The sequence below is a fragment of the Rhincodon typus genome, chromosome 2 (genome assembly GCF_021869965.1).
Source record: "Rhincodon typus isolate 14 chromosome 2, sRhiTyp1.1, whole genome shotgun sequence".
NCBI classification, from domain to species: domain Eukaryota; kingdom Metazoa; phylum Chordata; class Chondrichthyes; order Orectolobiformes; family Rhincodontidae; genus Rhincodon; species Rhincodon typus.
This window is the reverse complement of record NC_063333.1, coordinates 81,602,777-81,625,053: the sequence shown is the minus strand read 5'-3', so window position 1 is coordinate 81,625,053 and position 22,277 is coordinate 81,602,777. Positions and strand designations below refer to the sequence as shown.

General features: G+C 39.2%; 1 protein-coding gene across 1 annotated transcript in view; it reads left to right on the top strand.

Annotated features, from left to right (window-relative positions):
- The window catches only part of LOC109915227 (integrin beta-8-like), a 100,228-nt gene that overhangs the window by 68,754 nt on the left and 9,197 nt on the right, over nt 1-22,277 (top strand). The window contains exons 9-11 of the mRNA XM_048608453.1: nt 4,530-4,938; nt 17,943-18,165; nt 21,793-21,890. Coding sequence (XP_048464410.1) covers nt 4,530-4,938; nt 17,943-18,165; nt 21,793-21,890 — 730 coding nt within the window. The remainder of the gene's footprint in view (nt 1-4,529; nt 4,939-17,942; nt 18,166-21,792; nt 21,891-22,277) is intronic.

The window sequence follows — 22,277 nt, the reverse complement described above, 5'->3', positions numbered from 1 at the left end:
GAAGATCTTGAACTGAACTGGAATAACAATCGGAGAGATGATGAAGACAGGACAGTATCCCACTGAGGCATAGAGTCCAGAGGCAATGTCATAGTGATCCACTTCCAGTGTGACTGAGTTGGCCAGGAGCATTTTGTGTATGTTTTCTGTTTTCATTTATAAATATTTTTTTCATAAAGCTGTTGTTTCTGTCTGTCTCTGTCTCGCTCTCTCTTGTTTCCACAGCTGGTCTGGAGGGAGCCTGCTGACTGGTGTCTTTGAAGATGTTGGTAGGTGTCTCTGACACATCTGGGCCTTGACGGTGCTGGTCTGTTCAGAATCTCCGCACAGGAGCGATTTCGGTCTCTCTCAGCTTAGCTGCTGCAGGCATTGGGAAGGTAGAGGGGCAGGGCAGGGGCAAGACTGTCCTGAGGTACCTGTCTGTCACTCCTCCTCCTTCTCTACTGTGTATGTGTGAAGTGTGGATGAGGTGCCTTGTCTCCCTCTTGCTTTGCCATTGATGCTGAGTTTCCATGGCTGGAGTTGTGGCATGCAGGTTCCAGCTCATATCTGGAAGGCACTGAGTAAGGTGTTTGTCACTCTTTTCCGTGCAGCTGTCTATGTGATGTCTTTCGAAGCCTGCACAGCAGGCAGACAATGGACAGATTCCTGCGTTGGTTGTTTCAGTCTGCTAAGGATCTCTGGGAAACTTGTCTGTCGCTCCTCTGGCTTTCTTTGCAGGTTGAACATGTCAATTAAAGCCAAGCACAGAAACATTTCTCCTCCACGGGACTGAGCACGTTCCCAGTCTCTGGCAGTCCTCTGAGCATCAGACACCCCGAGAATTTCTTGCTTCACTGGCTGCAGTGATATGCCCACCAGATGGTGACCACAAGTTTACTTGAGCGAATGCACCCATCAAGGCCATTGTCTTTGTGCTGGCAGAGGGTATAGGTGAATGCTTGGCCAGTGCCCCCATGGGTGCCAGAGTTTTCACCATCTGAGATGATGGTGCTGATGGCAGGGGTTGGGGGAAAGGTTGTGGCTCCTATCTGGCATTAGTGCTAGTAGAAGAGAAGACAAAGATATGTTGATGAAGATACATAATACATGATGCAGACCGATGTGTTTTACCTTCCTGTGCATACAAAAAGAGCAGCCGTGATGTTGCTTACAGAGCTACTAGTACATTCCTGTCTCCCCATCACCAGTGTTAGTCTTCCCCACCAAACTGAACTGTCTGCTCCTTGAAAGGGGTGAGAACTTTGTGGAGTACCACTCTGCCAGCCTTGGCCCTCTTAGAGGGGCTGCAGGTGAGCTTCTCCTTCAGTGAGATTACAAGAATGGTTGAATGTAACTGCAATGGGTACAGGAGAACCTTCTGAGCATTCAAAGCCATGCAAGCTGGTGAACCCTCACAGGTAAGCGAGTAGGATGCACAGTGCCCAAGAAGGGTTTGTACTTTAAGAGCATGAGGTGGCATTGAGCCCTTGAGTGCACAAGATGAATATAATGGTGAACCATGCAGGCTATGATTGTTTGTTTGTGACAAGCCTGTGCTGGAGCAGAGTTAGACTGAGTGATGCCATTGTGAGTGTGAGCAGTCAGAGAGAAGGTGGTACCCCTTACCATTGCAGAGCACAGTGGATCATTTTCTTCCTGCACTGTATCAACGTTCACTGGTGAAGTCCATTGCATTCTCCATGGTGGTTACCTGGGATCAGGCTTGGTTACTTTGATTGGGTGGGGGTCTTCCTGGCGCCAAAGTGGAGGGTTCCTGAACAGCATCCGACAGAACCTGTAAAGAGGCATCACTAAACCGTGGGCTGGGCTTCTGCTTATTTTGCGATATCATAAAAGAGGCAAGGGGCCACAGACACTGGTCACTGTGAAGCACATGGCTTGCAGTGAGTGAACTGGTGCCCAGGTTGGTCTTTCAATATGGTGCCAGAACTTTTGACTCCAGCTGATCCCGCCAGGCATGAAAACTTCCTGCCCATGTGACTTCTGAATCATTTGTGCAAGATCTCATTTGTATAAACATGAGGTAAAAAGCAGGTAGTCATGTGTGATCTTGGGTCATGGTAGAGAGTACAATCTTCAACATACTGGACATCATGCTTTAACTTTTTAGAATGGAAAATCAAGCCTTAGTAGTTTGAGTTGTAAACAAGAAAGTAGATTTAAGTGAATCAGTGTCTGGGGTGCTGACTTTAGCATATTACGTGGAGGCCTGCTCTGCTATCTTACAAGAATGTAAAAAAAAAAGTTCGATCTTATGATAGAAAGAAGAGCAGGGGTATTCTTCTGATGTCCTGTCCAATTGAGTTAATGCCAGTTAAATGGATTAGTTACTCCATCATTTCATTAGTTTTTCATAGAAATTGCTGTGTAAAACGTGGCTGTGACATTTGCATACATTACAACAATAGTTACATGTAAAAATTATTTGCTAATTTGTGAGACATTTTGGGACATTCTTTGGTTATGAAAGTCTCTATATGACTACAAGTTTGTAGTTTTTCCATATGTAGGATAATCTGAAGTTTAACAGGTGCGTGTGCGCTTCTCAACCTTTTTAAACTGAGACATTTGGTGTTTTGTGGCAGGTATCACTTGATATGCCTCTTTATTTCATAAGAAACAGGCCAACAAAGCCAAACTGAAATAATTTCCACAGGGAGTAGTTGAAGCAAATAGCACAGGTTAATTAAAGATGAAACCAGTTGAAGGTGTGAGTTTGAAAGCAATCAATGGTTATATTTATAAGATCAGATGATTTGTTCTGTTCTTGAGAAAATCTGTTATTGTTGTTTTGATTGTACCTCAGCCCACAGTCCAGGTCTCTGAGTGTCTGATTTGGGGCAGAAAAGTTGGAGGTTCTCCTCATGGTATGCTCCTGGGCCTGCCTAATGTATCCATTAACAGGTCCAGGCAGTGGACCATGGAGAGTGTCATAGTTCCTGACTGCTTGCCCCTCTCATTTGGTTACAGTTTGTACCTGGATGTCCTTACAGAGAGAGCACATGGTGTCCACCAACACCCTCGAAGCCTTTAGAGAGAGATGGACACCACAGGCATTGAAGTGCATTATTTCTCGTTCCAATTCCATTTTAATTTAGTTCTCCCCCTCTTTCCCTCGCCTTCCATTCTGTTATTGTTGCACTGCCCCTGGTGGGTAGCGCAAGTAATTTGTTAATTTAAATCAGTGACACAGGTGCTTTGGTGGTGGTTTTACAAAAGAAAAGAAAAGATGAAGAGTGTGGATGGGGGCTCATAATGTTCACAGTCCATGTAGATTGAATTTAAACTGTCCTGTGCTGTGTTGTGCCAGTATGTAATTCTATTTCATCTCTTTATTAAAAACTGAGTGGCATAAACAAATACTATATGGAGTAACAGCAAGGCCTCTCCAACACATCATTTTTTCAAAAAAAAATTAATGCTATAATTAATTTTAATTATGTTTTAGTTCATTTTTACCATCCAATGATTTTAAATAATCAAAGATTGAATTGCTCCATTATTTATTTCAGTCATGTAAGGAAATGCGTGCGAAATGTTATTTTATGGATGTAATAGGCTGGCTATTACCTGGAGGGAGATTATTCCCTTCACAACGAAAGTTGCAGTGAGATAACCAACCAGAAAGATGGCCACCCGAACTCCCTGCCGACATGATCTGTACCAACTTGATTGATTGGTAGTTCCAACAGTCTCAGCAGCGCCACCAGCTCTGTTGTGGGAGACGCCGGTACTGCCGGCGAGCCCACAAACAAGAAAAAAAGGGCAAAAGCAAAATACTGAGAGTGCTGGAATTCTGAAACACAGAAAAACTCAGTGGGTCTGGTAGAGAAAGAAAAATAGAGTTAACGTTTCGAGTGCGGAATGACTCTTCTTCAGGACTCCAGTTGATCCTGTTTCTCTCCCTGAACAAAACAAGAATTCCGGCCTACAGTCAGTCCACAGTATTGAGCGGGAAGTTTGGGAAAATTAGTGGTGGGGGGGATGCTGTTGGGAAGTTAGGAAGGGTTTTAGGAAGTAGGTTTTGCGAAGAAAATGGGAGCTCCCCCAGTGTGCAAAGAAAAGCTATTACCCTGTTCCATTCTGCTGATTTTATAAATCCTGTTTTTTTGGGATAACAACTCCCATCTAGCTGCTCATGCCAACCCTATTATGGCCAGGCAGCATAATATCAGCTCTTTGAACAAGCTCAATTGACCCTTTAATTATTTATTTGTATGTAGTGAGCAGGCTATTGATTTTAGAATCCACTCTCAACACCAACTCCACTCCACCAATTCTGAGAGTAAGTTTGGAGGTGGTGGGCTAGCCACCTCATCTATATTATGTGCCCACCCACCAAAAACATGCCATGCGTGGGCATGTCATATCCAGCCCAATGATTCTGTTGTCAAACAGACTTATGAAACCCTGTCCTACAGGCACAGAACAAAAACAAATTCTTTTAACATAAATTTACAAAAGTATTTTCTAGAAAATAATTCTCTTCTATGGATTACTAATTTTCACTTTCATTTTTGGTTTAGGTTTTATTTAATATAACAGTTGGGATGACAGATTGTTTTGAAGGCGACAACGACATCATTTTAAAGCCTGTTGGATATAATGAAACAACTGTTATTTCTATAAGTAGCACTTGTGCATGTCAGTGCAAAGGACAGAAAGGTTACAGTGCTGGTAAATGCTTCAATAAAGAGCTTGACCCAGACTGTAGACTTTGCCACTGTGAAGACAGAGTTGCTAATTCTTCCTGCAAAGAACAATGCCTCATTGAAAATTGTCGGCAGAAAAAAGAACAGCCTGTGTGCAGCAATCGAGGGATCTGCAACTGTGGGAAATGTTTATGTTACCAGACCAATCTAGGTAGAGTGTTTGGAAAATATTGTGAGCTGGATGACTTCTCTTGTCCTTATCACCAAGGACGTCTTTGTGCAGGTAAGATGACAAATTCATCAAAATTATTAACTTCTCTGGCGTTAACTGCTAGTATGTATTGCTTTTTATTTACTTACTATTAAATTCATCAATGCTGGTAAGCATTTTGTTGCACTATCCATTAAAATGTCAGACCCTTAAAGGGAATATGTAGCACTTTAAGACCTTGCTTGATATCTTTCCCTAATATTGAGTTTAATGCTGTCCTCAACAGATGAGACATGACTACCCCACTGTGATTTGTTGCCTTTCCTAGTTTCCACATGAGCACTTATTTTTAATACTAATAAAAAGATTAAAAGTTTGGAGGAACAGGGCAGTTTTCTATCTATGCCTACTTTGCTCACGCACACTATTCTCTCATTCTTTCTCACTTTCTTTTGTGTTGTCCTATCTTTTCATTCTTGTTTTCTTTCTTACATTCTTTTCCGCTTTTGCTCTCAATCTCGCTCTTTTTTTCCTCCTGTACTTATTCTCCCATTTTTATACTCAGACATACAGCAATGCAGCAATAAAAATCTTTATTTTTTTAATCTTACTAATGGAATAATTAGAGTGCTATCTTTTATGAATTGCCATTTTAAAATATACGAATGAAGTAGGATGATATTGCATTATTTCATTAATAGGAAAATTACAAGTACTGGTGGGATCCACTCATTGATCATGCCTTTTGTCCCTGTGCATGTTGAGGCATATTGTCATCAAATCTACAAGAAATTATGGCATCAATCTTTGACTGGAAAATTGGGAAGTACAATGACCTAACATATACAGCATTTATGGTATTCGTGACACTGCACCAAAGTTTAGACCAATATAAAATCATAGTAAAATGAAGACAGATATTTGACTTCTTATTTTTAGATGGGAACTGAAGTATATCTGCATGTCTTGGCGTAATTAACTTCCATTCTCTAGCCTATTTCAGATAAAGACATATTTGCTGTTATCTCCCCTTAAGTCATGAAATTATGTCCAGTATTACACTAAATAGCTGGTATCTGAGGTATTTCTTGACAAATAATTTTGCTTCTTGTTGTCATATAATTTGGTCCATGCCCTGTCAAATGTTCTCTTTGTGAATTCCCGTGTCTTCATTTTTCATACAATTTCCTTATGTCAAATTCCAGCAACACGCTTTGTTGATAAATCAATTGAGTCACTGAATGTGCTTCTTGAAAATGCACTGAGGGATAAAAAATGAAGTTATTGAAATTTCTTATGTTTTTTAAAAAATGAGAATAACTGCACAACTCACTTATTTCACCATGCCAACTTTTAATATGTCAGTTTACTTTTACAACGTTTTTTTGCATCATTAAAGCTTTTACGTGAAGATTTTAGTTTTTCTCAAAAAAAAAATTGGTTTGATATTTTGTGACCTGAGCTGTGACTCTACTTCAGCCGAGTTCCATTGCCTGTACCTGTGAAGTGTGCACAATTTTCCTGAGATGCATTTGTAGCATTGAAACTATCCAGACGTTAGAATCCTCCAGCAAAATATATTTGATTAGCTTTCAGTGTTTTTTTTTTTAAGAAAAGCTAAAGAACACATTAGCAAAATTTTATTCAGGTAAAATTTGTTTTGACATTTTCATTAAAATAGAGATGTGTGTGAAAATGTATGAGGATAAAAATAATCTGTAATTAACAAAAGTCGTGATTATTTTAACCAGTTACAGCTTTATCTTGTATTTGAATTATACATTGGACTTCAGAAAGCATATTAAGCTGTGACGAAAAGAGACAAAATTTATGCAAATTCCAGCATAGTTTGGGCGAGCAGGGAAATCAGCTGGTACACAGCAAAATTATAGACAGGTCATAGCTTCCCTGCGATATTACTCATTTGTTTTTGGAATATTTATTTCTGACCAGAAGACCATTTCAAATTTGTCCATTAATTTGTATTTTTGTATTTCCATTTTGTAATTCCATTGCCTATATTTATAATGACAATTGTTCATGTATACCTATTATTGTAATTATGCTCCCCGATTGTGGTGTTTACTTTATTCAGTAAATTACTGATCCAAGTATAATTCCCTTTACTTAAAAAACATCATGTACAGAGGATATTGCCACAGTTGCAATAACTGACAAATCAGAATTCCTAACATTGCTTCATTATTTGGTTAAAGGAAAAAATGGAAATAAAGAAGATAATAATTGGATACCATTGTATAACCAATCAAGTCATATTGTAGATGTGCAGTGGAGACTAGTGGAAAAGGTTGGAATCAATCTACAAACACCAATTAGAATGTCTTAAGATAAAAACTTTGTTTCAAATGTTGGCAAAATTCTTAAGAGAACTTGTCAAAAGATAAGGACCAAAATAAAACCTTGTCAGTGACTCATGACACTGGAATTAATCTTTGTTATTTATTTCACTGCACCAGGAGATAAGTCTGTTCTCTCCGGAAAGGTAGCTATATTGATCTCTACTGAATACAACAGAAGTAAATGTGAAATCTTGTTTGTTTAAATCCCTGTCTTGGCTTTTCAAGATCCTAGTTGAGTCCCTAATTTGTTAAAATTTACATGGAGATCAGCGACCTATTAAAGAAATGAATTCCCACAAAATCAACGGGATCAGAAAGTGGGACTTTGTAGGTTATTTTTGCATTGGCAAGCTGTAACCAGTAGAGTACCACAGGGATCAGTGCTGCAACTCAACTGTTTATAATCTACACAAATGACTTGGATGAAAGGGTTGAGTGTATAGTTGTTAATTTTCCTGAAGACACAAAGATAATTAGAAAAGTACATTTTGAGGTGGACATAAAGAGACTACAAAGGGATTTAAATAGTTCAACTGAGTGGACAAAAATAATGGCTATAATGTGGGAAAAGACTGAATTCATCTTCTTTTGCAGGAAAAGTAGTAAAGCAATACATTACTTAAATGGAGAAAGATTGGAAATTTGTGTGCTGCATTGAGATCTAGGTGTCCTGATAGCTAAATCACAAGGTGTAAGTATGCAGGTTTAGAAAGAGACTAGAAAGGCATGTCATTTATTTCAAGGAAAGTGGGATTAAAAGAAGTAGTGATGTTTGATTATGATTGTACATGGTGTTGGTCATAGTTACAGAGTCACAGAGACTTCGAGATCTACAGCTCAGAAAAAGGCCCTTTGGCTAATCATGCATACACCAGTCAAAAAACAACCACCTGAATATTCTAATCTCACTTTTAAGCACTTGGCCCATGGCCTTATCAGCCTTGGCATCACAAGTGCACATCTGAATACATCTTAAATTTTATGAGGGTTTCTGCCTCTATCACCCTTACAGGCAGTGACTCCAAGAATCCCACTGCCTTCTGGGTGAAAAAATCTTTTTTTCTCCCATCTCTAAACCTTCTGCCCCTTATGTTAAATCTTTGCCCCTGGCCATTGATCTCACTTCATCAAGGAGGAAAGTTTTCTTCCTATCTACCCTATCTATGCTTGTCATAATTTTATACATCTCAATCATGCCCCCTTTGAATCTCTTCCACTCTAAGGAAAACAATCCCAATCTGTCCAATCTCTCTTTCTAACTGAAACTCTCCAGTCCAGGCAACATCCTGGTACATCTCCTCTGCACCCTTTTGAGTGCTATAACATCCTCCTTATATTGTGGATTCAGAACTGTATAGAACTGTGGCCTATCCAATGTTTGTGCTTAACCTCCCTGCTCTTAAACTCTCTGCCTTGACTAAAAAGGCAAGCATACCATATGACTTCTTAACTACTTTACCCACCTGTCCTGACACTTAAGAGCCCGGTAAACGTTCACACCAAGATCCTCTGATCCTCAATGCTTCCCAGGGCCCTGCCATTTATCATGCCTTATTTGTTCTGCCCAAGTGCAACACCTCACATTTAACTGGATTGAATTCCATTTGCCACTGAGCAGCTGATCTGACCAATCTGTTTATATCTCCTGTTAATTAAAGCTATCTTTCTCACTATTTACCACTCCACTAATTTTCAATTGTGAACTTACTGATCAACTCTTCTATGTTCAAGTCTAAATAATTGATAAAAATCACAAACAGCAAGGGCCCTAACACTGAGCCCTGTCGAATCCCACTGGACACAGACTTCCAATTGGACAAACACGCCTCACCTGTCATCCTCTGCTTCCTGTCTCTCAACCAATTGTGGATCAAATTTGCCAAATTTCCTTGGATCCCATTGGCTCTTACCTTTGCTGTCAGTCTCCCATGCAGGACCTTATTGAAAACTTTGCTGAATTACGCGTAGACTACATCAAAAAGATTGTTGACATCCACACATCTGGTCACCTCTTCAAAAATTCATTCAAATTGGCCAGACATGATCTCCCCTTAATAAAACCATGCTGACTGTCAGAGTCATAGAGATGTACAGCACGGAAACAGACCCTTTGGTCCAACTCGTCCATGCCAACCAGATATCCTAAATTAATCTCGTCCCATTTGCCATCATTTGGCCCATATCACTCTAAACACTTCCTAGTCATATACCCATGCAGATGCCTTTTAAATGTTGTAATTGTATCAGCCCCCACCACTTCCTCTGGCTGCTCATTCCATATACACAACACCCTTTGTGTTTAAATTTTCCCCGTAGGTCCCTTTTAAATCTTTACCCTCTCACCTTAAACTTATGCCCTCTAGTTTTGGACTCCACCACCCTGGGGAATAGACCTTGTCTATTTACCCTATCCATGCCCCTCATGATTTTATAAACCTGTATAAGGTCATCCCTCAGCCTCCGATGCTAGCTGCAGCCTATTCAGCCCCTCTCCCTGTAGCTCAAACCCTCTAGACCTGGCAACATCCTTGTAAATCTTTTCTGAACCCTTTCAAGTTTCACAACATCCTTCCTATAGAATTACATGCAGTATTTCAAAAGTGACCTGACCAATGTCCTGTAGAGCCACAATATGACCTCCCAACTCCTATAACCAATGCACTGACCAATAAAGGCAAGTGTACCAAACGCCCGTTCTTGATTAATTCCTGCCTCTCCAAATGCAGATTAATTCTGTCCCTCAGATTTGCTTCCAACAGTATTCCACTGCTGAGGTTAGACTGACTGGCCTGTAGTTTCCTGGTTTATCTCTCGTTCCCTTCTTGAATAATGGTACCACACTGATGGGACCACATTTGGAATAATGTGCAGTTTTTGAGTCCTTACATAAGAAGGTGTAATAGCCATAAAAGCAGTTCAGAGAAAGGTCCCTTGACTGAATCCTGTGGTGAAAGGATTGTCCTATGAGGAAAGATTGTGTCTATGTCTTTTGGAGATTGGAAAAATAAGAGATGTTTTTAATGAAACAGGCATGATTCTAAGGGGAATTGATAGGGCAGATGCTTCAGACCGCTGGCATTCTGTGCAATTGACAGCAAACATCAATGTTTATTCACACAAGGCTAAGAGATCTCAATTGCTTACATTTTCTGCAATGAATATTTTAAAGGGCCTATATAGTTGTCCATTTTTTTGGGTTATAGTAAACAGAGTCTTAGATTTAAATGAATTGGAAAACACTGATTTTTTTTAAAAGCATTTCTTTACTGTTTTATTGTCAATTGCTCCTGCACATTGTAAAGTATATGAATGAGTGTGGATGCCCCATAGCCTAATATTGGACCATCGGAGCTGGATGGGCTGGTATAACCTGATACTGGGGACTTGGTAGGCCACAATGGTGGGAGTGGAACAAAGCCTGGCATGAGTGTATGGGTTGTGAGAAAGCTTAGCACGGGGATGGCATGAGAAGGCTTGTTTGGACTTGCTTTTCAAACTATTTCATCATGTAGGCTATGATTCATCTCAGTTCTGAGGTGCAATGAGCTGCATGTCATTGGAAAACTGACCTGACTACATTTGAAGATTGTGGCAGAACAGGTCATGCTCAAGCTTGCATTGGAGCTAGGGCAGGAATTCAGGGTGTGGACCCATGACCTGGAGAAACTCACACTCTTAAAGCACATCGCTGAAAATCAGGAACATCAGAAGTGTGTCAAAGATCCCTGAATTTTGCAAGAGCTCACGAGTCAGCCCAATAATTAATGAAAATCCAGACCAATGTTTATTATTTTCTTGCCCTCTCAATTTCAGAGACAGTACAGTGACTTGTTTGTTTTAATATAATCTGCCAGTTAGTCTTAAAATATGACTTCACAGTGAGTTACTGAGATGGTGTTGGAGGCCTTTTGTGAGCAGTTCTGAGATGAAGTAGAATGGTAGCTACCCTATGAATGTGTCCCCAAACTGAATCAAATCTCTCTTTGAACATAGTGAGCAGTCTTCTGTATCTTTTTATTTCAAAACTGTGGTGCTTGATTCACATGAGATGTGGAAATGTGTGAACAGCAAGTGAGTCATGACTCTGCAAGACCAAAATTAATCTTTAGATTCATTCCCTAGTTGTTCTGTAATGGCTTGGCAAATTGGTAATGGTTATTTTCACGTTTGATGTAGGTTGGAAGCTGCTGCACATTGTTTGCTTGTTACAAACTTCACCTGGCTTTCCCTGCCATTGGAGTCGGTCGAACTTAAGATCATGCAGGCTGATATTTGATAGACAGCTGATGAAAAACTAGTGTTTTGTTTGCCCATGGCGAGAGTGAAAATTAGCCCCACTCTCTCTCCCAGCAGAAAGCTATGATCGATTACAATAACCAAGTAAGTCATTAAAACCATTAGGACTACCAGAGCCCCTTACCCTGAGTGTTATTAAGATACTATTACAGGGAAATACACATTATTAATTTCCCTTTATTTCCACACTATCAAAACCTACTTGCACATTGTAGCGCAATTTCCAAAATCAACAGGATTTCTAACAGCAGAAAAAAAGACATGGACTGAATCAGATTGTGGCCTGTCCCATTTTCTGCATTTATAAAAATGAAAATTCTTGCTGTGAATTTTCATGTAAAAGTATAGTCCCAGAATTTCTCTGCACTAGCTCTTTACAAGATATTTTGTCAATTGTTTGTAATATATTCTCTTGTCTCAGTCTCCGACCTGCTGCTTTCTCAAACATCACTCTTTATAAAGCAGTGTAGAACTGGAATTGGTCAGTAATGCAGAGATATGGGAGATAAGACAGGATTCTAGTTTAATGCAAAGTGGTGTGCAGGAGAGAGCAGTACAATGAAGACTTTGGCAAGAGAATGCTACATGCATTTTACAAAATGCCTTGTAAAGAGCCAGTGTGGAGCAATTTTGGTACTACAGTTTTGCATAAAAATTGACAGAAAGAATTTTAATTTGCTTTCCTAAAGACAGGAGGGAACCAGATGGGTTTTTATGACAGTGATTACATGGTCACCATGAGGTGTACTCTTAAAATTTAGATTTTACAGCATTCAAATGTGTAATGACATCACCACGACACCATCACATTCCCACATTAAATGTTGAATTGTCTCTGTTAGAAGGATGAAATTATTGTAGCTACTTTTAAACTTTGATTATGTTGTTAGGTTTCCAACATTTCCTTCAAAAAGAACTTTGTAAAGGAAAAGTTTTAATGAATGAACGCACCTAAACTTCTGGTCATTATGACGCCCAGACAGAGCTCCACATGGTAGATACTAATTCATAAAATGACCCATGCAGATTGTATGTGTGTCTGGTCTACATCAAAATGTCAAATTAATTCCTGTTTGTATTTGTACTGTAATGTATTAAGTGTCTTCCCCTGGTGGTTAGAAGAAGTTATATAATCTGTAAAGAGCAGGTACACATGATTTCTAAAACTCGGTAGAGAATTAGTTTTGTAATTAATTATATGGCTAACATTTGACTAGTCATGAGTAGGGTTTAGTGCCTACTTTTTACAAGCTGTACCAAAGAATATAAAGGGAAAAAAGCTTGTTAACATGCACTTTTAACAAAGAAAGTGGCAATTTTCTTCTTTACAGCTTAAAAATAACACATTGCTACAATCACTGTCCTTCACTCTACCTCTGTAAGAACATAAGTGTGAGTGAGAAATTCAAGTACACAAGATCCAGAATCCAACAGCATAAGTAGCATGTTGAGGGAAACCATCCAAAAATGAACTTTTACAAGGTTTCAATCTAGACATGTTATCATTTCAGTTTTTGAACTGCAAAATGGAAACATTATATTCAGGATATATGTTACTTCATAAAACATAAAACATAAATGTTTAAAATCTTGGAAAGGGAAGGTAATGCCATTGGGATATTTGACGACCACTGAGTGCTCCCACAACCCAGTCCCAATTCTTGCAATTAGATATTTAAATATTTGGAACTGGCCCAAGTCAGCAATAGAGACAGGAGGATAACCAAGAGGCAGGCTAGAATGCCTCTGTTTACTGAGATATCAGCCTAATTTTAATGATGAATGTCAGCCCTCAAACCCTTACTCCAAAACACATCCTATATACCGCTTCCATTATCCATCATATTCCCCATTGTTCTTCCATGGCCCTTCATTTTGAGTTCTATCTCGATACCACACTCGCCCCCTCTATGCCATCTCTGTACCTCCAAATACCACTTGTATCCTCCAAAACCATTCAACCAGTCTCCCTATGTGCCAACCTCAGGAACAATGTCCTTAAAATGCAGATGAAACAATAAACTTCTAAGAATCAAGTAAAATTCTCATTCAAACACATTTTGGACTGATAAACTTTCGTTAATAAAACTCATTTAAAATGTATATCCTTCTTGTAAAGGTAAGTTAACATCAATTTACTTACCACACATCAAATACAGGTAGTCCTCTTGGTTTCCACTTAAAACTGAATCAAAATGTGAACACAGCACACAACTAACATAAGCTCCTGAAAAGCTAAGTATTTATAATAGGCTTGGTTTTATGAAAATAATCTTGGGCAATATAACAATGAAGCTTGTTGAAACTGAAAAGCTCTATTTTGTCTAAACCACATCAGATGTCCTATTAATTAAAGCAGTCAAAGAACATGCGGGAGCTGTTTATCCTCTGTGAAAGCAATTGAAGGTTTCCTGACTCTGGGCATTTAATTCACTTAAGGCTATCACACGAGAGTAGCCAAGCTATGGTTTATTCAGTTTCTAATGCATAAGAGCCCTTTTCCAAATGAGAAAAGTATTCCAATTCATTGGAACTTTTATACAGTGGTGATCATTGTAATGGTCAACTTAATTTTACAGGACAGTGCCCTATAGTCAATCACTGCAGTACCTTACAATACAGTATCTAATTATTGAAACTGAGAGTGAAAAACATTTTTCTTTTGATGAGCCTTGAAATACACGTAAAGTTTCCAAGACCAGGTGACTTCTTGTGTTTCTCTGCTTGGCACTGGAGGTCTCCCTTGATATAACACTGCCACTGAGGTGCCACAGTGTCTTTCTAACAAAACAGGCCTGATTCCATGAGTATAGCTGAGGATCTGAAATTCCCAACCCCACAATAGATTAAGCTGGGTACGCTTGCTGTGAGCCATATTCCAGGGCCATAAATACCTCCACATGATGGGAATGGGTAAAAGAATCCCAGAATCGAGTCCTTTCTTCCATTATTAAATAATTCCCTGCCTCTGTTCCAGTACAGTCAAAGTCATTAAATTTTAGGCCCTTCTGTTTGTAAAGGTCAAACAGAAACAGTTAACATTTTCTGGAAACTTGGAGCAACATCCTGAAGTAATGAGAGCTACAGTCCAAGACCTGAGACCTACTAAAGATTTGGACACCTCTTCCATTTGCAATTGATCCTTTTGAAATTGATTGCCTTTTGGCATCTGTATTGTAGGTCATACTTAAAGTGCACCACTTTTCAGTAGATATAGCTTTGACTGGGACAACATGGGTCATTTCTGAAAATACAGCCTGGGAATATGTCAGAAAGGGAATGGGCAGCAGATTCACCTGCCACTCTTGAGGTAAAATTTACAAACAGAAAGGCCTAAAATTTCATGACTTTGACTGTACTGGAACAGAGGCAGGGAATTATTTAATAATGGAAGATAGGACTCGATTCTGGGATTCTTTTACCCATTCCCATCATGTGGAGGTATTTGCAGGGTAACTTAGTGGAATAGAGATCTGGTAATTTCAGATTCTCATCAAAATGCAACCTCCATGAATCTATAATTCTGTTTGAGTCCAGATTTCTAGCTGTTTTGAAAGGACTCAAATTCTTTAGTGGGATAATTACAGCTGCAACCCTCCCCCAACCCACCCTGATCTCGGCAACAATTCCGAAAAACTAACATCTGCAAATATAAAACTGTGTGGAGTTTTACCTCTAGCATTGGTGTACAGCTATTTGTACCACTATTCGCTGATAATTAACTGTTTTATTGATAGCTAGGTTTCTTGTAAAATTTATGTAGTAAGCCCTACCATTCTCACCATAGTAGTTATATGGTATATTAAAACATTTCATACGACCTCGGCTCCAAAGTCCCACAAACTGTACTTTCCTGTAGCAGCATTTCCAGTGCCTAAGGTTAATTGTGTCTTCTGGTTTTTAGCTGCTAGTTTCAAATTTGAGTCATTAAATGAACTACTGATCCTAACAGTATCATAAATTGTGTAACTAACAGTAAATGATGTTGTTAATGGCATTCCAGAAAGTTTATGGGAATCCTGTTGCTTAATATATAACATTGGTGAGAATCTTGCCTAATATAAGTTAGCAAAATAGTTCAATTCACTACTGGTTGAGTGATTTTATGAGGTATTTTGGCATTTTTCTGATCTGTATCATACTTGCTTTATTCATATAGTATAGACTACAATATACTGACCAGGATTCACATAGCAACACCAGTGGATTTAGCGTGATAGTGAATGGACTAGCAACTCCCATGAATAGCCCCTGTTTCCAGGATTTTATTCTAAAAGGGCCTTTTCAGTATTATTCCCTTGTTTCAGACCTTTAACGTTAGTAACGTCAGGGAAGATATCAACTTTTTCATGTTTAATGACGGCAAGGATAATTGAAAGGGGCTTTTAAATATGAAAGCACAAAATTATTGTTTCTATTAGGCAAGGCGTTCTTTTCAGATATTAAAAAATGTATATTTTTGTTTCAGTGTCATTGATCACTGGGAGGTAATTATGAAAATAGCTGAGCCTGATCCACAAGCTTTGCTAGAACTGAAAAATCAAGATTGTTATTTATTTTCTATCAACATCTTTAAGGTTTACACTCAGACCCTACTACTGTTCCGTTCACTCACTGTGTTTTCTGCTATTGATGTAAATATTTTTTCATTTTACCTACTAATTTCCTCTGAATGAGAAACTGTGGAGCACGGATCCTCCATCCATTTGGAGATGGAAGGGTAGGAGCTGTAACACCAGCATCTTCAAGCTGATTAAATCAAACTATAATAAGTGAGAGCAAACTTGAATACTGGCTGTGTCATCAATGATGAAGCTTTCTCAGTACAGGCTTGATCCTTGATAACATTGTCATTAACTGGATCTGTACTGACCCAGATCTGACAGTTGATGCAGAAGGGTCTGTGGATCTGCTTATTTGTACACCCCTGGCAGAAGCATTGAAGGCCACCGCTGCTGTTATTATTTACACTATGGCACCCTCCTGTTCTTCACAATCTACGTTTATGAGTTAGTCTTTCACTATCCACACTGTCAGGTAAATTTCTGACACTCAGTCCCATCGCCAAGCTGAATACATCAGCTGGCATCTCAGCCAGTCTCAATATTAATGTTAAATTTTGTGATAATAATATGTCACTCTTAACGTACAAGATGAGTTGGACCTGTATATGTCATTTGCAAGTTTCACTGGCTTTTCCTTCTGGGAAGACTGTTGGCTTGCTTTTGACTTAATGTTTCTAAATATGCATCAGTGACATGGAACCTAGTTTCTCAGCAGCAATTGGTGAAAAATTCTAGGCACACTCCAGTCATTTTCATTGTACTCTGGCAGTAGGTGAGGTATTATCACTGGCGAGGTATACTCTGAGATATTTAAGATAACAACCTTTTCTTTGTGCGTGACTGGACTGCACTGAAAAGCATGGTGTTTTTTGTAGAAAATGTCTCACCCACCGCAAACATGTTCCTTGCGCAATTATCAATCCATGCAGAGAACACAATCCTAATATAGTTAGGAATGATTTTTACATTAAGGAGTCATTTCAATATCCACTGATTACTATTAGCATTACAATGCTACTGCCACCACAGTACAGCTGCAGAAGTTACTGTTAAGAGTCACTGTATTATTAGTTGCATAATTTCCAACAAATATAAGACTTAAGCCTGGAAACATTTTAATATCAGATGTTTTTGCCAGTAACTTATTTCACAGCTTTGAATAATGATATCTCAGAGGATGCTTGTGCTAGGGGAGATGACAGACATAAAGAAGGACTTGAAAATAAGGATGAAAATGTTAAAATGGAAATGATGCTTAGCTATGACAATGTATATCGAGGAGTACAGGGATGATGGGTCACCAGGATTTGGTGCTTGCTAATATCCCTTGTCATCTGTTGCTGTCACTATTCAAAGGCCTGTAAAGTGCAGGAAGCTTTTGGACCCAACTTACAGTGTCCGTCTTTGATTTTTACCTGAGATATTCATTTAAGTTTTGCTAATGTGGTCGATCAACTCCCTAATCTAGAACTTAGTGTTTTATAACTCACGATACAATTGTCTGACAAGATCACATTTGGCATGTTGTGAAACAATTCCATGGTGATAGTATAACATGACAATAGTTATTAAATTAATGTTTGGTAGAAAAAAAGTAATAATTTTACTAAACTTCTAAGTAGTTTTTTTGCAAAATTTGCTTTCATAGTGTTTTCACAGAGACTCTTGGAAAACCTCTGAAATTTAACATTTTCATTAAATTGAAGGGAAAATCTTGTGAAATGATGCATGGATGAAATTAATCGTGGTGAATTGGAGTTTTTGACTTCAGCCAAGAAACTCAGATCTTGCGTGCCTATTTAATTAGTGTTCTGATCTCTAATGTGTCTTGTGGTCTTATGGTCTCTTGTTTCAGGCAATGGAGAATGTAAAAGAGGTGAATGCCAATGCTTTGCTGGCTGGGAAGGTGAAAGCTGTAACTGTTCGTCCTCCCTAATGTCCTGCAGGACAGGACAGGGTCAGATCTGCAGTGGAAGAGGGACATGTATCTGTGGTAGATGTCATTGCACTGAATCCAGAGCCTCTGGTCATTTGTGCGAGATTTGCCCAACATGTGAAAATTCCTGTGAAAACAGCTGGTATGTTTTTGCAATTCATACATTCACATCATTTTACTGTTTTTTTCAAATTGCTGAAATAGAGTCATAGATTCACACAGCATGGAAACAGACCCTTTGGTCCAACTTGTCTGTGCCAAGACATCCCAATCTGAACTAGTTCAATTTGCCAGCATTTGGCCCATATACCTCTAAACCCTTCCTATTCATATACCCATTCAACTGCCTTTTAAATGTTGTAATTATACGCGCCTCCAACACTTCCTCTGGCAGCTCATTCCATTCACACACCACCCTCTGCATGATTAAAATTCCCCTTCAGGTCCCTTTTAAATCTTTCCCCTCTCACCTAAACCCATGCCCTCTGGTTTTGGACACCCCAACCTCAGGAAAAAGACCTTGACTATTCACCCTATCCAGTAGAGTCCTGGGGCAGGGTGGAGGGGGTGGAATGCTGTTACTAAACAAAGAGACCTAGGGATGTGGGTGCATAGTTCCTTGAAAGTGGAGTTGCAGATAGACTGGGTGGTCAAGAAGGTGTTTGGCACACTTGCCTTCATTGGTCAGAACATTGAATAAAGGAGTTGATACATCATGTTGCAGCTGAACAGGACACTGGCAAGGCCACTTTTGGAATACTGCATACAATTCTGGTCACCCTTCTACTGGAAGGATGTTGTTAAATTGAGAGGGTACAGAAACGATTTACATGGATGTTGCCGGGATTGGAGGGTTTGAGTTATAGGGAGAGGATGAATAGGCTGGGGCTTTTTTTCCTGCAGCATTGGAGGCTGAGGGGTGACCTTATAGAGGTTTATAAAATCTATTCAAAAACAGAGCAGGTATCCAAAAGGATGCAACATAATGGAAACTCAAACTCTTACTGATAATGTGATAAGTGTGAAGGTAAAAATCAAGGCTGTGGTTAAATTTAAGCAAAACTAATAATTTATAATGATGGTGAATAATGCTCAAACTGTCTGTGGAGTCACTTCATGGTACAGTACTATCCAGCTCTTCAAATCACACAATGATTACACCATCTCGTTGCTCTGTTTGTTTGCTGTGATTACTGAGCTACTTCCTGTCTAAAATAAACAACAGTTGTGTTGAAATAAACATCACTTTGGCAAAGTAAGTTTAGCAGTCAAGTGTGTAGTATTGAACAATGGAACTGAAGGAAACATTTTTGAATAATCAATGCTTATGTAGAATTCAAACAAAGTGCATTTATAAAACTGAAAACTACTACTTTAACTTTTTGCAGAATAAACTGCTAATGAATTGAAATGTATAACTTATTTTTTACATTAACACAGATGGTCTTCATTAAAACTTCTTTTTAAAGTTTACCTTTCACACCTGTCCCTGTGCAATAACTGCCATAAAACTCCTTATATAATTGTGAGGATGGCAACATGGAGGACCCTATGACACGACATAAACAGTGTGTGCCTATGTTTTTATATTCATTCACAGGATGAGGTCTTCGCTAGCTAGGCCAGCATTTATTGCCCCATCCCTAATTACCCAGAGGCAGTTAAGAGTCAACTACATAGGCTGTGGGTCAGGAGTCACATGTAGGCCAGATTTCCTTTCCTAAAGGACATTAATGAACTAGACTGTTTTTTTCCCGACAGTTGGCAATGGATTCATGGTCCTCATTAGACTCTTAATTCCAAATTTTTATTGGATTCAAATTCCACCACCTGACATGGTAGGAATCAAGCCTGTAGCCCCAGAGCATCACCAGGGTCTCTGGATTAACAGCTCTGTGTTAATACCACTAGACTATCGCGTCCCCCTATGTGCCTCTAAAGCAATGCTATAGCAAGCCAAAATACAGATGCCTAGATATACAAGGTGCCTGGCTGATCCTCAGTGAAAACCAACCTGCTACAGGTATGTGAGTTCTAGCTTTCCCTCTCCTCTGAACTACATGCAAGTCCTTTATTGATGCTGAGTTGAATGGATGAATGGTCCAGGAAGAGTGTGACCATTGATCATAGGGGCACCTTTTGCAGAGGAAGCAGTTCCATGTGAAGAAAGGCTAGGTGGCTGGCGCAGCCTTTCTACTGGCTGCAGTATACACTGATGAGCGTGTTGCCAGATACCTGCTCTGTTTTACAGGTCATGTTTTTGTGCTGTCAGGTTTTTCAGTTGCAGAGAAGAAAATTGGAAGTGCAGTGTTAATACAGTGAGTTGGGCAAGTAATGACATGCAAATAAGCTTCTCATCAGCGGACAGTAAAATTCTGAATTCTTCATCCAAGGCTCAAGAGCTTAATTGGGAGAATTTTTCTTCCAGTTAAGTTGAGAATCTGATTTTTGGACACTCATGATTAAGTCAAGTTGCTCACCATCATTCTCAGCACCTCAGTGAAGGGAAAATTCCATCATCTGTTTAAAATCTAAGTTTTCCTCCACGTTTCCTCCATCTCTTCTTGTATTTAATGGTTTGGCGTTGATTTTTGTTTGTGTCTCTGGAAATGTCTTGGGATGATTTCTACTTCTGGCAGTATGCACATTTAACTCACTATTGTACAATGTGAACATCCATAACTAACACAGGTTCTTTACAGTATGTTCCAGCAATACTACTGTGAGCCTAGCATAATAAAACCATCAGGCATATGCAGGTAAGCACATAGGAACAGGAGTAGACAATTCAGCTCCTCAAGTCTGTTCTGCCATTCAGTTAATGACTGACCCATACTTTAATTCCAGTTATTTGCCTTTGCTCCAATTTTCCTCCATACCCTAAGCTAGCAAAGAAACTAACAAGTTCTATTTTGCAATTTTCAATTGATCCACCATCCTCATACTTTTGGGGGCACACTTCCAGATTTCCACTAACTCTTACATGAAAAAATGATATTTCCTCATCCCCAAGGGTGGCATGGTGGCTCAGTTGTTAGCACTGCTGCCTCACAGTGCCAGGGACCCGGTTTCGATTCCACCCTTGGGTGACTGTCTGTGTGGAGTTTGCACATTCTCCCCATGTCTGCGTGGGTTTCCTCCGGGTGCTCCGGTTTCCTCCCACTGTCACAAAGCCGTGTAGGCTAGGTGGGTTGGCCATGCTAAATTGCCCATAGTGTTCAGGGATGTGTAGATTAAGTGAGGTATAGGGTGATGGGTCTGGGTGGGATGCACTGAGGGTCGGTGTGGACTTGTTGGGCCGAAGGCCTGTTTCCACACTGTAGGGATTCTATGATTCTTAAGTTGTACAGCCATAACTACACTGAAGATCCCTATACATTACAGCTTCAATCTGTATCACTTTCTACAAAGAGCCCCAAAATAGATGTCATTGTCTCATTTACATGTGTAAGCAACCTAATACCTCTTTAAGGAGATAACCACAGCAATTGAACTAGAATTCCCCTTATAAATAAGGACCACATTTCAAATTCAATGATTTTTTATATTATTAAACAAATACATCTTTGCACCATTCCCTTTAAGCACTTGACACATTTATTGAGTTTTATTTTTAGTTGAAGAATATAATGACTGGATAAAGGTCTCATGGCAACAAAATTATAAACAAATTTCCATGTTATCAGGCATTAATGTGCATATGTGCTGAAGTAAAATATATATACCCATATCGATAATACTGAAGGTTTATCTGACTTATCCTTTCTAGGAAGTGTGTGCAGTGTCATGTGTTAAACTACTGGGCAGTGTATCCTGCCAATTGTACAAAAGCATGTTCTCAAATGGTGTTGGTGGACCAGCTTTCAGGTACGTTTTTGTTTAGATTCCACTGTTTCACTTTATGTGCTATATGTTTCAAACTTAAGAGTTACTACCTGATTTAATGTTGTTTAGAATGGAAAAAAAATTCCCCAAAATCTTTTTACAAGTGCGTTACCACTGTTGGGATCTTTCCTTCAATCTAAACTACCGCTCAGTCCTTAAAAAATTTCTGTCTGTCAGAGTTCTCCCTCTTAAAGTTTTACACCAGAAGCATGTCTGAGCTATACAGTAATACTGCTTGTATGTGACATTGTAAAGGAGCAATCTTTTCTTGTCACAAAATGTGATTAGTATCACTATGGAGTAACATTTCAGACAATTCAAGATATATAAATCTGTACAGTATAAATAGCACCTTTTTAGAAGAGCATT